Source organism: Zeus faber, assembly GCF_960531495.2.
Source record: "Zeus faber genome assembly, chromosome: 18".
Lineage (NCBI taxonomy): Eukaryota > Metazoa > Chordata > Actinopteri > Zeiformes > Zeidae > Zeus > Zeus faber.
In genome coordinates, this window is record NC_137210.1 from 18,121,173 (window position 1) to 18,139,961 (window position 18,789).

At 43.2% G+C, this 18,789-nt stretch overlaps 1 protein-coding gene across 1 annotated transcript in view; it reads right to left on the reverse strand.

Annotated features, from left to right (window-relative positions):
- Positions 1-18,789, reverse strand: part of tanc1b (tetratricopeptide repeat, ankyrin repeat and coiled-coil containing 1b) — a 142,004-nt gene that overhangs the window by 51,940 nt on the left and 71,275 nt on the right. The window contains exons 5-6 of the mRNA XM_080019347.1: positions 5,816-5,949; positions 3,680-3,869 (exon numbers count right to left, since the gene is read on the reverse strand). Of these exons, the coding sequence (XP_079875473.1) occupies positions 3,680-3,869; positions 5,816-5,949 (324 nt within the window). The remainder of the gene's footprint in view (positions 1-3,679; positions 3,870-5,815; positions 5,950-18,789) is intronic.

An 18,789-nucleotide genomic window follows, 5' to 3' on the forward strand; every position in this document is an offset into this window, starting at 1 on the left:
TCAATGAGCTCTTGGGCGCCCAGAACCTTGTCGTTGGTTCACCGGTTGTCCTTCCTTGGACCACTTTTAGCAGGTACTAATCACTGCACACCAGGAACTCCCCACAAGACCTACCATTTTGGAGATGCCCTGACCCAATCGTCTAGCCATCACAATTTGGCCCCCGTCGAAGTGGCTCAGATCCTTACGCTTGCTCATTTTTCCTGCTTCCAACACATCAACTTCAAGAACTGACTGTTCACTTGCTGCCTAATACATCCCAGCCCTTGACAGGTGCCACTGGAACGATGCGATCAATGTCATTCACTTCACCTGTCAGTGGTTTAAATGTCGTGGCTGATTGGTGCATATACATGTATATACTGTATGATGTAAAAAATGTGATTCATTATTTTAATTGATTGACCACACCCACCCAATTGAACAAAACAGTGGCCATCAATGCAACAGTTTAACGACATTTGATAATTTTACTGTTGGGCAGAAATAAAAGCGATGCACCAAGTTAACCTTGTAAAACAGCAGCACAGAGGAAAAGGGAATTGTTGGCAGAGGAGTCTAATGTGCTCCTTCCACAGCAAGTTTGAGAACCGCGCGCGCGCTCGCTCAGGAGGTAGGGTGGGTCATCTAGTAATCGGAAGATTGCCGGTTCGATCCCCGGCTCCCCCTGGTAGCGTGCTGATGTGTCTTGAGCGTGACACTTAACCCCCTAACTGCTCCACGGGCGCCGCTTTATGGCAGCCCACTGCTCCTAGATACATCAGTAACTAGGATGGTAAAATGCAGAGAATTAGAAATGCATTTTGTTGCCTCAGTACTTGTACTCTGTGCAATGACAATAAGATAAATCTAATATATATATATATATATATATTTATATAATATATATCACAATTATACACACATACGCATACAATATAATTAAATTCTATTGTTTCAATTTCTCAATAACTTGTAATAGCGATTCTTTGGCTGGGAGTTATGCAACCACTTTCCACTTAAATTAAATAACACCATAGTCAGAAACAGAGGGCATACTGGCATTCAAAATGTTAATATATTCTTTTTGGGTTTTTTTTTTTAATCATATTGCATCTCATCAGCAACTCTATCAATTTAGAATACATTTGATACTGAATCAAATCGTGACCCTTTGTATCAAAGCCAAATTGAAAGATTCTGCCCAATATCCAGCTCCACTGCATTACAAATGAAATGTCCTTGTATAGGATATAGACCACAGAGGAAAGGGAGCCGTCCATTTTTCGAGTTAAGACAGGTGTTTTGCTGACATACAGACAAATCTTTTAATCCTGTCCTCAGGCCACCATGGTCATACTAACACTAAAAGCTAAGCGGTGGGGGGGGGGGGGGGGGGGGGGGGGGGGCACTGACAGGCAGGCAGCTGGATGCAGACGCATCAGCGCAGGCCAGCAGGCTGAGGACCGGCTAACTGCTCGACTGGCTGCCTACGTTTGCATCACACTCACACCACTAATCTGGATTTCATAAAGCTTCGGAGCATTGCATCATCACTACTATTAACATAACAAACCCCCGGTCCTGGACCCTGTGACTCCCCCAGTGAGAATAACAAACACACACACACACACACACACACACACACACACACACACAAATAAAGAAAACATCTTCACCAATTTGACAAAACATGCTCAGCATTTAGAAAACTCGCTGCAAATCCGGACGTGTCGAACGGACTGAAACGCCGAAACGCCTTGCAAATTCGGAAAACACCACCGCATTGAAGGAAAACATAAATGCAAAAGCCACAACATAACAAAAGTGAGCCGCAACATTACGGAAGTGCGCCACAACGATTAATTTACAATAAAATATATTAAACAAAATAAATTTGTATCTGTAATCGTATATAAGAATTTATAGAAGTAATAACCGGGATCTGCAAGTACCAGCGGAGAAATCGCGGTCAATCCAGATGAATCTATATTTAAAAAAAAAAAAACGTGGATTGATATAAAGTTCCTTTTTCTATTTATTAATTGCATGGAGGCTGTTTGGTGCTTGTAGCGAGGAAGCAGGTGGAGGATTTGGACGTGGTGGTCTGGTGATAGTTGTGGCTACAGGTTATTACTTGTGTAAATTCTTATATATATACACACCACACACACACACACACACACACACACACACACACACACACACACACACACACACACACACACACACACACACACACACACACACACACACACACACACACACACCTGGATCTTGTGCGACTACGCCGATGTGAGCATCATCAGCCACCCAAATACAAAACACTGGAAATGGCACCATAACGGCCATCTTCATCTTGTCTACTATGTACTAAAGTGAATTTTACAACAAGCTTGTCACAATGTAAATTGAGTGGCTGCTTATGGCCATTACCATCCATTACTTTTGGCCTTTTAAAAGTCTCCCTCCTGTGCAGCTCCTCTGAGAGCAGCTGTACGCTTTAACATGTCAACATTCTTCACAGGGCTCAACCACCCCACCCAGAAGATGGTTCCAGAATACGGGGCCAGATGAGTATGCTTTTGAAGTCAGAGATTCTCTTCCAGCTCTTACTCCGGCTTCTTCTACAGTCCCTCTTTCTCAAACTTCAAAAGACGAGCGGACATTAATCACAGAATCCGACTTGTGGACACGACGTGAATTCCCACACGCTTCGCCCAACGGCAGAGCAACGCTCAAGACCAATACCACTGGACGTCTTTCGAAGGTGATATTGATTTTAGCTACTTTTGAAAAGTAGCTCCACGCCGAATTGAGGTAAGACATGTTCTACACGACCCCGGCAGCTTGGGTGGCACAACACCACTGCTACACTCTGGCAGATACAATCTCACACTGACCATGAATTATTGAGCAGCCAGCGATGATACTGCTCTGGGGGCTGGGAATATGAGTCACGGTTATCAATTATGCCAACTGGGTAGACTTTTCAATACGGAAAATGCAAATCGCGTGGCTTCGTCAAAAAAAACATTTTATACACTTATAGAGACTTTTATAGAAGGTCTTCACACTTAAACTTATTTGACAACAGAAGTGGAAGAGGCCCTTTAGCGTAGGCGAATCGCAAAATTGAATCCTGGCTGAAAACATCAAAACACCGCTATCAATTTCTGACATTCTTTACAGGATGGGAAGCCAAGCAAGTACAAATCGCTGAGGGATTAATTCAGTAATAGGCCAAGTCATCTTCCTGTCAGCTTTTGTAAATCCCCAGATGTCTTACAGCCGTATTACTAGAGCTATGGAACGACCTCGCATTGCTGTTGCTGTCACCTCAATGCTCCCCCATAGAGAAACAGCTCAATACAAACCCAATTACTGACACGTTGTAAAGGCTGAATGTCATTTGACACAAAACGCTTCGGAGCCGCGGGAAACAGACAGATTACAGTGGAAAGTGAATTACTGGGACCCGAGCGTGTTTACTTTTTTTGTTCTTTAAGGCCGACTTCCAAAAGGCGACGTGAGGAAACTTTTATATGGTTACTGGTGAGATGCGAAGGAGGACGGCTGCGAGTCTCATTGAAAAAGCACAGGGCGTAATGGGTAAGAAACTCTCGGCATGACACGCTTCCCCCCGCTCTTTCTCGCTTTCCGTCTCTGCATCTCTCTCTCCACCCTCTCTCTCTCTCACCTATGATCCCACTGTCCTTGCTCTCCAGTGTGGAGCTGGGGGTGGTGATGGTCCCGCAGGGGCTGGAGCGACTGAGCGGGGGGTGGCTGGCGGTGCTGTTGAGCGTGGAGCAGGGGCTGTCAGTACTGGGGGACGCCGTGCTGCTGGTCAGAGTGGAGCAGGGGCTGATTCCCTGGCTGGTCACAGAGCACTGTGGGGGCAAGGAGGGGTGGAGGGAAGAAGAAGGAGAAGGGAAGTTTCAGAGATCCATTGAAAGAATCCATTGTGATATAGAGGTGCAAACATAAATGCAAATCCACATGTCTGATTCAGCAACTCTGCCAATTCCCCCGCCCACAAAAAAAAAACGAACAATTTTTTTCACCCTGTTTAGTGAAAGTCTGTTTTGTTTCAAGTTGCCCATTTTGCGGATGAGCAACTGACCCTGGATCATGTGAAAGCAATGCAAAAAAATTCCTTCACAAATAAACAGGCCTTTCACGTGTGTGCATGACACACAAGCTGAAGGGCTGAAATGCAGCGAGGCTCACAAATTCATCACTCATGTCTGGAGGAAACAAAGCGAGACTGTGAGAGAAGAGCACAATAGATATTCTCCATTCCTCAGACATATTATCAAGCGTATCTCACAACAATGCAACAGCTATATCTACTATTCAGCCAAGTGACAACCATACAGCTCCAAACTAATACAAGTTTACGTACCCGCTCTCTCCCTTACACAGACACACACACACAGACACACACAGACACACACACACACACACACACACACACACACACACACACAGACACACACAAAATTCCTGCTGCAGTACTCTGATGCCACTCGGTATATAGGTCGAGTTGTGTGTGTCCTGGTTGGTTGGAGTTGTCCATGCGCTAATGTACTGTAGCTACATGGCCTGGTCCCTCAAGACAGCCAGTGCACGAGAACCAAACGTGCAAACTCTGAGGAGAAGGAGTTCAAAATGACTTAGATTTAAGAGCCCAGGCGTCTCCATCTTTTCCCAGGCACATAGAGGACGCTGATGTAGGGATGATGGTTTTGAGAAAGGCGGCAAATTTACTACTCTCTTTACTAAAGCTACTCCCATAGCTAAGGCCACCCAATTGAACACAATAGTGGCCATCAATGCAACAGTTTAATGACATTTGATAATTTTACTGTAGGGCAGAAATAAAAGCGATGCACCAAGTTAACCTTGTAAAACAGCAGCACAGAGAAGGGAATTGTTGGCAGATGAGTCTAATGTGCTCCTTCCACAGCAAGTTTGAGAACCACACACACACACACACACACACACACACACACACCTTGTGTGACTACGCCGCTATGAGCATCATGAGCAAGAATCACAGTGCTCACATTCCTTTCATTTCCCAATTTGACACCAATAGTACTGAACATGATTCATAGGTAAAGCCCCTTACAAGTTCCTCAAATGACGGCGCGCGCGCGCACACACACACACACACACACACACACACACACACACACACAACACACACACACACACACACACACACACACACACACACACACACACACACACACACACACACACACACACACACACACACACACGGGGGTGGGGGGTATCAAAGCAAACAAGACTGTGCTTCGCTGCTCTCCACAGAGCCCCAGATTAATTAGTAGCACCAAACAAACCGCGGCTCGAACCTGACATAACTATTTCTGGACCAGAGCGCAGGCACTCTAGTTACATGCAAAGGGTTCCTCAGAAACAACACTCAAGTTACCGGGAGACGAGCATGCCGCCGCGCCGAGTCTCTGGCGCTGAAAACCAACCACATGCAGCTGCTTTTAAAGAACCGGTGGTGTTTCTTGGCAATGTGGAAGTGTCCAAAACAAATAAACATCAAACAGTTACCCTGCTTTGTCTTCACAAACATTAATTCCAAGCGATGAGACTTTAATGAAAGTGCAGAAGGAAGTCATGTGCCCAGCTGCCAAGGAAAGAAAAATGTCTTTTTTTCCTTCTTCACCTCACACACTTTGAGATCCCTCTTCTCCCTCCCTCCCTCCCTCCTTCCTTCCCTCCCTCCCTCCTCTCTCTATCAGTCCTGCGGCAGCGGTAGCAGCTGTTGGAGGGGAGGGTAAAAATGAAATACCTTCTTTTCATTCTTGTCGTCCATAGGTATGCGTGCAGAGCCCGGGATCCCTTCTCCCAGTAAGAAGCCCAGCCTTGTCATCAGTTCCTGAGTGGCAGGGGAGGAGGAGCTTGGCTGTTTCTCCGCTTGCAGCTCTGGTAGGGGAGAGGAGAGAGAGAGAGAGAGAGAGAGAGAGAGAGAGAGAGAGAGAGAGAGAGAGAGAGAGAGAGAGAGAGAGAGAGAGAGAGAGAGAGAGAGAGAGAGAGAGAGAGAGAGAGAGAGAGAGAGAGAGAGAGAGAGAGAGAGAGAGAGAGAGAGAAATGACTCGACGTGAGAGGACGCCTCACACAGGGGCACTCAGTCTGTCCTACACTGCTCAGTTCAGCTCTGATACGCTACACTGTCCAGCTGCTGCTGGACCCCCTCTATCTCTCAGAGAGAGAGAGAGGGGGGGGGGGGGGGGCAGTGAAAGAGCGGGAGAGATAGAGGGGGGCAGAGAAAGAGAGAAAGATAGGGAGAGGAAAAAGGAAGCGAGAGAGAGAAATAGGGAGATAGTGGGAAAGAGAGAAAGATAGAGAAAGAGGAAGCAAGACAGGGGAAGAGGAGGGGTGAGAAACAGAGGGCGCAGAGAGTGAGAACGTGGGAGAGGGGGGCAGATCGAGAAAGAGGGCACTTAACGGGGGAGAGACAGAGGAGGAGAGAGAGAGAGAGAGAGAAGGGGGCGGGGCAGGGCGAAAGAGAGGGCACACAGAGGGAGAGAGAGAGAGCGAGAGCGAGAGAGTGTGTGTGTCTCCCTCACACAGCAGCACTTGCAACATGTCCAGAGTGCAGATCGCTGGGCGTCTTGTTGTTTACAGCTCTAAGTCGGAGCCTCTGAATATCAATGAGAGGACACACAACTTTCTAGTGAGCAGTCTACACCGGGGCTTCTCAACCACTATGTCCCCCGGGGACCAAAATGCAATTTTAATTTTCACATACAATAAGAGACAGACAAATAAACCAGCCTGTTATCGAAAAAAAAAAAAAAAAAATCTATAATGCTTACTTTGTGTTTCAAACGCATATCGAACCGACAGACCCCAGACCCTCCTTCAATCCAGATGTACATTTCTCTATTCATTCAAACAAACAAAGGTTCGGGGCCATAAAAAAAATATTCCCAGCAGTTAGGTACGTTTTCTACATTTTCATTGTTCTAGATGCAAAGCGATCAAATAGTTTCATAGCATGATTCAAAAAAATAGGCCCTCTGAACAAAATGGCATTACTGAACTTGCAGAGAAGGCAGAACTGTGAAAGATGCTTTTCATTTCATATTATAATGAACAACAGAACAGAGATTGAATGTGCGCATTCATGGCTTTCTGTGTTGATGTCAGATTTGGACTCCACGCAGAAATAGATTGATTGATTTTATTTTATTTTTATTGCAATTTTGCAGTGCAGTGCTGTCAATGAAATCTTGTCTTTTAAGGCCGCATTACAGTAAAGTAATACATTTTTCTCATCTTCATAGACTGTACTAGTGGTTGTAATCAGTGCCTTTACCTGCTTGATATCCATATTACTAATGATTGTATTTCAAATATTTCTTATAATGAAACGAAAGCACCACTATTTATCCCCAAATTACCATCAAACAATCGCCCAGCCCTATTTCACGCAGACCTGTTAATATGGTAATCTAAGTGAAGCACCTGAAAATCGTGGCGCTTCTCTGGTTTTGGACTGGTGTTTGAGGCAGTGGCAGTGGTTAGTTAGCGCCACTGGCTTACAATCCCCATCTACTGCACTGTCTCCAGTTCACACCTTGTTTTAGATCTACTCGCACCTACACTCCAATGTCTTTATGTAATGACTACTTGGTATGTTTACAATTTTTTATCTCTAGTTGAGATCAAAAATAGTGCAGGGATTCATCTAGTGTATTTTCTGTGACAAACCCAGATTGGAGAATCCTAACACATACTGCATCTTAAATGTGTAACAACTTGTGGAGAATTTTAATAGGTCGACATGGGGGCATAATAGTCCCTGGTGGTAGAGAGAGATACATACAAGAAGGGGAGATGAGAGAGAGAGAGAGAGAGAGAGAGAGAGAGAGAGAGAGAGAGAGGAGAGAGAGGAGAGAGAGAGAGAGAGAGAGAGAGAGAGAGAGAGAGAGAGAGAGAGAGAGAGAGAGAGAGAGAGAGAGAGAGAGAGAGAGAGAGAGAGAGAGAGAGAGAGAGAGAGAGAGAGAGAACGAACAAACTAGGGAACAGTAAGTTATTATTCAGCCCTCCGTCAGCACCTCTGGCTCTTTCTCCCAGTGTCCTCTCTAGTCTCTCTCTTCTACAGTTATTAATAATGTTGGCAGTTCATCTGATTAAATACAGACCAATCTAATGACATTATGTCCTGCCAAGCCCGCCGCAAGTAAGTCAAAACTAAAGAGCCATACCGTGCATGCAGACATTTGAGTGAAGGCACACAAAGACACAGAAATCTCAGTGCAGTTGCAGAAATGCATTTTATTCAGTTATTGGAACTTTGAGAGTTTTGAGGATTCAGGTTGAAGGGAATGGATGGCGTCTGCAAGTGTGAAATTGAAGTGGCAATCTCAAAAATCTGTTTTGCTGTTTTTGGTCGCACCCTATGGCGAAAAGTGGTAATTGCAGAGGTGTTTTTGGACCTCACTTCCCAAAGATCAAAACAGTCTGTGGAGGTAGTTAGCACCTAGGCCATCCGTCCATAATAAATTGAGGTCACCAGTACACATGAAAAAAGGGAATGATTTCTCCTGAGACGATTTGCATGGGGGGACAGTCGCCACAGACACTGGTTCTTAATACTCAGAATACTGCAAATGCAAGCGCTTTCATCAGTGGGCCATAGGCTCAATCCCCTTTGTATTACCTCATTCGGGGAAAGTGACTTAACCGACATTTATTTAAATGAAAACCTTCGAGATTGGCACTGATAAGCCAGGCCCTGGTAAGTTCCTGTCCTGCATCAAAAAACACGTTTTCGATTTGCCTGTGTTTAGATTTGGGCCCCGACACTGAATTGTAATTATTCTTTCGCTACAAGGGTGTTCTGGGGTAGGTGGCCTTGGCTGCAGGCTAGTAGAATGGGTTGGAGAGCATATCCTGTAGAAAGTAATGGTGAGGTGAAAGAGGGAGCTACTTTGGTTTTACAGTCACAGATGTGGGAGGAGCACACTGGAATAATTTCCCAATAATTCTTATACCATTTTTACACCAAAATTAGTGGGCTTACCCGGGTTCTTTAACCCCAGGTAAACCTAATAAAATAGGCAATTGACGCCTTTCCCTTTGCCAGGAGCGATGCCATTCATTTCCCCCCTGATGTGTCACGTTCGACGTCACATGCCGGAAAGGGGCTGTGTTGTGGTTCCAGTGTGATTGGGAATTAAACAGGAGAGGAGACAACGACAAACAACGACATAAAACTGTAAAACTTGAATCGGATCTTTTGTAAATCTATACTGGATTGCTAAAGAGAAGTGAAATGATGGAATGATACACGGATATTCCTATCTGTTAACACGCCAGCACCTGGAACTTGGACGCCTGGAACGCCCAGCGCAGGTAAAGAGGCCAGAATTAGCGGGTCGACCCGGCAGTCCTGTTTACATCAGAGCCGATCGGAGGTGGAGCCGATTAAAAAAAACCCTGTGACTATAGCAGGGTTATTTGACCCGGCGACTGAAACCGCGATGTTACCTTCCCCACAAACGAGAAATGCTGGATGTTAGTGGGTGTGACTGGGCTTTTGCTGTAATGGGAAAGGGGTATTGCTTTGTGCTGCTGTTTTACAACACAGAATTAACTCTGCATTGTGCCATCAGTTCTGAATTCTCTGTGTGTGTGTGTGTGTGCGTGCCTGCGTGCGTGCGTGCGTGCGTGTGTCGCGGTGTCATCCGGCACATTTTTCTCAACCCAATTCAAGAGGCTTAACAGTATGGTCAAGCAGAAAATGTAAGGACGCTACGAGCCCTGAGATAATTTGCACCGTGTATAGTGGTCTGTTAACAAACAATTGGCAAAAGAAGTTATGACACCCCACACTCCGGTCATTAATATTCATGAGAGCAGCAGCAGACCATAGACAGTTTTATTAGCAAGTAGGCCGAGCTCACGTCATCACCAGCTTAAGAATCAAACATCCAGTCCCTCATCATTTTGATTATGGCGACATTAGCCCTGGAGAAGACTGTTGAGAGGCCTTGAGACTCTGGTTATTGCTTTTAGGAAAGGTTCCTCCCGTTCCGAGGCTGCCGGCCAATGTGCCAACAGACATCTGTTTTTTCTCAAACATTTACACAAGTTGTTAACAGGTGCCCTTTCCTTGCCCCCAGCCACCATTAAGCATTCAGCCGAGCGCATTATGCTGTATAAATAATGGCCTTGAAAAATGCCCGTCTCATTTGTTTCCTCATGAAAAACGGTGGGAGCCGCTGCTGTAACCCCAACATCAGTATCCGTCCTCCATTTCAACGGATACACCGGATTTGCGTTTACACTGATAAGAATATGTCAAGAAAACATCTCAAACATCTTTTTGCAAAGTTGGAATAATCAAGCTGATTGCACATAACAGACCAAGGACTTCAATCGTGGCAACCTCTTTGGAAGCTTGTGCCAATGATGATTAAAATAAACACAGCTGGTGCTTCTGTGATATCCACCGCTATTTATTTGAAGGAAAAAGTCCTGCTGATGGCTTATCCAAGGCACCTGTTATAAACAGCTGTTCTACACACACAAAACGCTTGCATTTAAAATTATTTTGTACGATATCACTTTTACACTGTGTCAGTCATTTGGAAGCGTCACAGCTCCACATTTAAAGCTGACTGCATCCTAAGAGGACGCACACGCTAACCCAACGCTGATTTTAGTTAAGTGCGCCCGCATGAGTTGCACATTTGCCCTGTGGCAGTTAGGGTTATAGCCATTACAATTCAACAGCAAGTTCTTATTTTTGTAGACAGACAGCATTAATAATAAGCATGGGTGGGACCTCAATTGTCGGAGAGCTTCTTTTAAATGGAAAGACGCAAATTAGAATTTACCACCCTAACTATAATATAACTATAAAGGAAGGAATCTCTGTCCGTCTGCATGTACTTCAATTATCTGGACAACCGTTCCTGTTAGTGTTTGCCCTGGAAGTTAGTGTTGAGCCCTGGAGACCTTCACTAGACTAATCGCTGAGGCTTCCAGCACAGATGGCGATGAAACCTGTGTGAGTCCAAGCTGCAGAATGAAGATAATAACTATGTGTGAATGTGCTTGTACAGAGAGGAGAACAGAATACAATAATTTTACGTACATTATATTTGGTTGAGTCTTATTGTATAATATCAGACTCCTTATACTATTACTCTATACTTTACTAAAATGATACATTCAATTTTTCAGCAGAGAGGGCCAAAAAGTTAAAAAGAGGCAGACAGTGAGGCAGGTGAGGTACTGGAGCACGAGACCAACACAGACTCCTGAGAAACCTCCTCAGACTATTCCTAAGATAGAGGATGACACCACTGCCACCCCATCAAAGAGATCAAGGCACTGCTGTGCTCTGGCCGATCCTCTGGCCACGACATACACCGATCAGCCACAACATTAAAACCACCTGCATAATATTGTGTAGGTCCCCCCTCGTGCCGCCAAAACAGCTCTAACCCGTGGAGGCATGGACTCCATGAGAGCTCTGAAGGTGTCCTGTGGTATCTGGCACCAAGACGTTAGCAGCAGTTCCTTTAAGTCCTGGAAGTTGTCCCTCATCATTTTGTCAAGTTGCTAGGCGACTCAGACCAAGAGACTAACATTTGCATTTAAGTGTGTATGCACTTGACATTTTATTTCAATGAGAGTACAGCACAGAGAGTTGCCTCTTTGAGTTGCTGTGTGAGTTGTTTATTACATTGTGCTGCAAGTTCAGCTCAGGCACAAATGTGTGCATTTAATTTTACATTTTATACCAGTGCATTACAGCATACAGTACTGTTGGTTTATTCTTTGCTTAATAAAGAATAATGAAATGGTGAAATATTTTTTGCGGTTAATTTGCTCTAAACAATATCAATAATGCACGTATTGTATCACAAATAACAGAAGGTACTCTTTTATGAAGTCACTTGCAATTTCAGTCACCTTACTTGTAAAAACGTTGATTTCATGTCAAGTATTGAATCGATAACGAATCACATAGAAATCAAATCGTATCGATATCGAATAGAGTCGTGCCTCAAAGAATTTAAATCGAATCATGATGTCCTTGCCAATAACCAGCCCTTGAGGCGACACACAAACAGTGCTAAGAACATGAGCGGTTTTGAGGCATGTTAGAATGGCTAGAATGCATAACCTGGGTGGTATTTTCAACAAAAAAAACAACAAAAAACTTCAAAGACGTGTTTTGGGGATCTCAGAGACCTATATTAACTTGTTGAAAAAGAGTATAATATGTCCCCTTTAAGGAGTGCAATGGGATGGGGGATAGTTTGAGAAGTTTAGCTATGGGAGTATAGTGTGGATATGTGAGGAGACAGCTAGGTTAAGCCAGGGTCACCGCTATACAGTCTGATGGCTCCAGACACAAAGGAAGGCCTGAAATCAAAATCTATAATATAAAATCAAGGCTTCCATTGGCCATTGGAAGAGAAATTGTTCACCAACTTCTGCTTTTCATCTAGTTTTCAAGGGAATTAGGTGCTATTTCCATGCACCAATTTATAACAAGAGCGCTAGCCTTTTCCCTCCTCCACCAATTAGCCCCACCTTTCCATGCCTGTCTAAAAGCCGCACTCAAACCTAATGTTCAATCAAACTCAGTTGATAACATCTGATGCCTTTTTTACGGTGGCCCTGAGAGCTCAACGCACTGCAACTTAAAAAAACACATGCAGATAGACAAAACACAAGCAAATAAAGAAAACATCTTCACCAATTTGACAAAACATGCTCAGCATTTAGAAAACTCGCTGCAAATCCGGACGTGTCGAACGGACTGAAACGCCAAAACGCCTTGCAAATTCGGAAAACACCACCGCATTGAAGGAAAACATAAATGCAAAAGCCACAACATAACAAAGGTGAGCCGCAACATTACGGAAGTGCGCCACAACGATTAATTTACAATAAAATATATTAAACAAAATAAATTTGTATCTGTAATCGTATATAAGAATTTATAGAAGTAATAACCGGGATCTGCAAGTACCAGCGGAGAAATCGCGGTCAATCCAGATGAATCTATATTTAAAAAAAAAAAAACGTGGATTGATATAAAGTTCCTTTTTCTATTTATTAATTGCATGGAGGCTGTTTGGTGCTTGTAGCGAGGAAGCAGGTGGAGGATTTGGACGTGGTGGTCTGGTGATAGTTGTGGCTACAGGTTATTACTTGTGTAAATTCTTTTATACACACACACACACACACACACACACACACACACACACACACACACACACACACACACACACACACACACACACACACACACACACACACACACACACACACACACCTAGTTTAATATATTCAATTTCAGGTCCATCACATTAACATGTCAATCAGTGCATCGGTTGTGGCTCAATACCATAATGTTGTGGCTTTTGCATTTGTGTTAATGAGGTGTTTTTCGAATTTGCAAAGCATTTTGGTACGCAGTTCATTCGATGCGCCTGAATTTGAAGCACGTTTTCGAAATGCAGCACGTTTTGTCAAATTGCTGATGATTATTTCTTAATTTGCTTGTGTTTTGTCTATTTGCGTGTGTGTTCTTAAGTTGCAGTGCATTGAGTATCAGCATAATTGCTGTTGGTAAAGCTCATTTTCGATGGTGGAGGTTCCCGTCCTTTCCAGACATCCATGAAGTGGCCAGAATTTGTTCCACGTGACCACAAATCAGAGTTCAAATAAGTTCTTGCTACATCTCATGCATTGGTTCAAAGTTGTGCCAAGAGAGTCAGTGTTTAGATTTACTTTGCCCAGAATAAACAATTTAAGTTTGATGACTCTTATCAGGAAACAGGAATATTGCTATGTTATGTTAGTTGGCTAAACTCGTAAGATTTTAGATGACGCATATGTTAGCCATTCAAACTGGAGCCAAGGTCATCTAATTGTTACGTGCCCCTTTCAACAAATCTTGGAGACGCTTGGAATCACCTTGGACCATTTTATTATGGGACAGACACTTTTAAAAGATCTGTCTGCTACACTTAAGGGAATGGAGTGCACCCAATTGCATAAACATAGTTAATGTCCGAACATTCAGTTGGAGGTCTATTAAACAACAATCCTTGAAAGTCGGGAAAATAATCTTGAGCGCCTTGGTTACACATATTAAAGCCTGTTACTAGTTCTTTCTCTGTGCGTTTTAATTACAAGACATTTAAAGCCAGAAAATGAAAAAGACTCCCGGGTGAGATTCACAGTAGGATCCCTATCATGAGCTCACATACACCTAAAATCAAAATCTATCCCCATCACCCCGCACACCACAGATGGCACGCAAATCCAACGACAAAATTCCATACTTGCTTTATCAGTTTCCCCGGCACAAAAAGTGGTGCTATGGACCGGTGATTTAAAATGTTATCAGCAGTGGAGCGCTTCCTGACTGTGAGTAGTCCGCCTGTCTCCTGTGATAACCTGACGGTGGGCTGAATAGCGGCCACTGCTGCTGGCATGCCCTGCAGTGTGGGGAGATTAGGTTTGGCCCCCCTCTGTGCTAATGCTCACTGGCTCCTTTACCTGGGGGCACCGCAGGTAGTGTCTCTCTCTCGCTCTCTCTCTCTCTCTCTCTCTCTCTCTCTCCCTCTCTCCTCTCCCCTCTCCTTCACTACTGTCCTAGGAAACTATAAATGGGTGTAAAGATTCTCGGCTGTTCGCTACTTATCTGCCACTGGCCTCCACTGGTGGGAGCTGAAGCTGTCACAAGTGCCACCCAATACAAGTTGCCGCAAAGTGTGATATCATAAATATAGTGATACTGGCTAAAATAGGTGATATTAGGGCTGTGACCGTCATGAGAGCTTAGCCGATTCCTTGTCATAAATATTTGCGGTATTAAACAAATTAATTGTATTTTTTTGTTAATTTTGTGTCACTATTAAAGTACAAGCCTTTAATAGTATAATATAATATAAATGTATTATAAATAATACATATTCTCCTCATAAAGAAGGTGACATGCTGATATTGATATTGGACATTTGGACAGACACATTCAGGTACAACCAACCAAAAAATATGCAAATTCACCTAATTCACATTTTAGTAATGTGATAACTGCTTTCTAACATTGGCTCATAGTACAATGATTGAATGACGGCAAACTGAAGGTTTTAAAGCTACACTGTAAAACAGCATATGGGTGAGCTTGTATTGGCTGATAATAAAAACTTTAGGGCTCAGCAGTGAAAATATTTTAGGGCTCAGCATATTGTCCATTCAAATACCGCTTAAAAAAAAAAAGAAAAAGAAATTAAAGCTTCATGTGGGCTTTGTCTGATATAAGGAGAACCTAGCTGCTCAATGACTTAGGACCCAGCCTCAACAGGACTATCAATTCCCTGCTGTCTGAAAAATACCCATCTGATACATAATTAATGGGTTAAAGCCTCCAAGGAAATGATCCATCATCTGTCGTCATATTTATTTTGTAAACATATTTAGAATATTACATACTATATCAACACATACTGTAATTATTGACCAATAGTGAATTTTGTTGGATAGCTAATGTTAAGTTGCTGGTAAAGTTGTGTAACCTCTGCAGGGGGCTTCAAGTAAACATAGGAAGGTGAAACATTGAAGCCCAATTAAAGATGGAGTTATGATAATGAGTCTCTCCTACAGACAATTTAAATGCAGACACTAGGGGGAGGGGAAACTCACATTCAATTCTGGATCTTGATCATATCAAAAGCAATGAGTTTCCTTTTTCTAATGAAAATGGAAACTGAAAACATCATTGGAAAACAAGTTTCAAATCTGGTTGGTCAGGACAACTGACAGATACTGCTTGCAGGGGGGAAATTGGGGTCACAGCATTGTGACGATCACTTTGAGAAGTAATGATCCAGCTGCCAAGCCAGCCTGACAGCTATGAGCATTTATTAGCAGCAAAATACCTGTAATGAAAACAAATATGCACAATAAGTATGAAATGCAACAGCTTTATATAATTTATATGATAACAAAACCAAAGCTAATCAGTACAACTGCAAATGAGAACACTAATTATCATTACCAGGCCTTTGATAAACAGATGCAGAGCTTGGTTTGTTTCTGCCACAGGAAGTAAATATGCCTGTTCCCCCTCAACAATGCATTGTTATGTAGTGCCATGAGTTTATTTTATGTGGGAAATAGTGTAAACTTTGAATAAATCTGTCTAAGAGACTCCAGAGGGGAAAACCCCAAGGAAAGAGACAATGCCCTATTCTTTGGCCGACCTCAACGTTTTCCTTGGGGTTTGAATCTTGAAAAGATGCTTGCCTCGTAGCTTTCATAACATCAGGCTTATGCCCTTTTCTGAAAGCTTTTTATGGGCTGGAATCTCCAGTTTTGAAACAGGCCATGGTGCCATGAGATGAATACCTCATGGACTTACCTACTGGCTCACAAAATAACGTAGATTGTGACGAGCTCCAAAAGTTGGTCTAACAGCCCGAGTGAAATTAAAATGCACTTTTGTGAAATAATCAACATACATATGTCAGGAAATCTATGGAAATCTCTCAAACAGCTTGGCTACAGTAGATGTCTGAAAACAAAAACCAGTAACATCCGTTTAAACATGGTGAACAAGGATACAACAGATAAAAAGGAGGTGGCGGACAGTCTCAATAATTATTTTACATAATTTGCCAGCAGGCTAGTTGAATAGCTCCCGGGCCAGACAAGACAATATGGAGAGAATCATGTGCATCGGTGCTACTCTCAGCAAGGGGTTCAAGCTGATGTCTTATCCTTGACACAGGTGTCCGAGGAAGTTGTGCTTGACATGCTTATTGCTCCAAAGCAACTGGTGTTGATAATGTTCCAGCTCGATTAGTAAGTGTTGCCGCTGAAATCATTACATCATGCATCACCCATATTGTAAATCTGTCTGTTGAGCAAGTTCTTAAGCGCAATGGTCTTAAACTTGCTAGTGAACCCCCTCTACAAGAAAGGTCGTAAACTTCAACACGGAAACTAATGCCATTTCTATCTTGTGTACTCTGTCTAGGACCATTGAGAAGATCGTTTTTAATCAGATTAACAATGTCCCGTCCTCGTACAATTTTCAATATAAATTTCAGTCTGGCTTTCGAAAATCCCACTCCACCAACACCTGTTCATTGTATGACTACATCAGAAGGGAGGTGGAGAAAGCAATTTGGTATGGCAATGTTAGATCTACAGAAGGCATTTGATACAGTTGATCATGCTATTTTATTGTCCAAACTGAAAGTTGATGATTCATGATTTAATGACTCAGCAGTCAGATGGGTTAGGTCTTATCTCAAAGATAGGAAGCAGGTGGTTGATGTTGGTGGGACAACGTTATATCCTAGGTCTATAGAATTTGGGGTCCCACAAGGGAGTGTACTCGGACCACTCCCTTTTCTCTCATTTATAAATGACCTGAAGTCTGTCACTTCATGTGAACTCTTTTTATATGCAGATGACTCTGCAGTACTATTTTCTCATAAACGCTGAGTGCGGAACATCTCAATGTCAGCAGGTGGATGACTGCTTACAGGTTGTCACTCCATTGAGGAAAAACGGAATCCATATAGTTTGGGTCAATAATAAAATTGAAAGGGTCCCCTGGTTTTAATGCTATAGGTGACAGTGTGCTTGCAGCTAAGGACTCAGTAAATTCGTTAATTCGTAAATAGAAAAAGTTAGAGTTAATAGAAAGGGTCAGTTATTTGTAAGCATGTGACAAGTATATGAAAATTAATTAAGGACATGGGTTGGGTTTGGGTTTTGTTCATAAAAAAAACTCTAAACTAGCCCAGATACATACATTTTTTTCAACAAAAAATAAGAGTAAACAAAAACAAAAAAAAAAAAAAAAAGCCCCAGATCCATTCAACTGTCATTCCCATCATGCATTAAAGCCCTCGAAAATAATATGATAACATTGATCAAAAACACAACTACGTTTTGGGTCCTCTATGTATCGCCCATGGAACGTGCTGTTCCGGGGAACTAGGTCTCCAGGAAAGGGGACTGTTTCTATATTGGTGGTCATTTTTTGTTTCTTTATGGTCTGGGATGCCTGTTTCAGAGTCCTTTTTATTCTTTTATTATATTTTTAGTTTTTTTTCTCTGCTTGGTTGGGGGGGGGGGGGTAGACTTCTGGCCTCAGTTTGGTATTTGGGGTATGTGGCGTGGGGGTGGTGTGATTTAAGCAGCCACAAATGCCTTGGCTCTAGTTAATTGGGCCCAGGAGCAGGGCTGGCTGTGCACCTGCTGTTCATCAGAGCAATCGATGAACACAGGTTAAAATCACTCATCTGCACACACACAGGGAGAGCCTTAGTCATGATGTCGATCTGCTCCTGGATTGTTACATCTTGGCCCTCTCTTCAATAAAATGGTCTCCAACTTCATCGCCTGTGTCGCTGGAGTCTGGTAAAAGCCACTTGGGTGGCGTGTGGCAGGGGAACTGCTCCAATCTGCGTTACCAAAAATATTAAATTTATATTTGTTTTAGCTTTCCGCAACAGCTAAAACTCCCATGCCAACACACACAGGGGAGCCCTTGCCATGACATGTTTTCCATCTACTCCAGGCTTGTTCCACTTTGCCCACTCTCTACAATAAACTGGTGTGTTTTGAACATCTCTGCCTGTGTCTCTGTGTCGGAGGGCCCTGAAAATGCCACTCGGCTGGCATGTGGCAGGCAGCTCTGCCACAATTACCAATCACTTGGACTGAAATTAGTCTAAACTGAATTTGATTCCTTCCTTTGAAGAA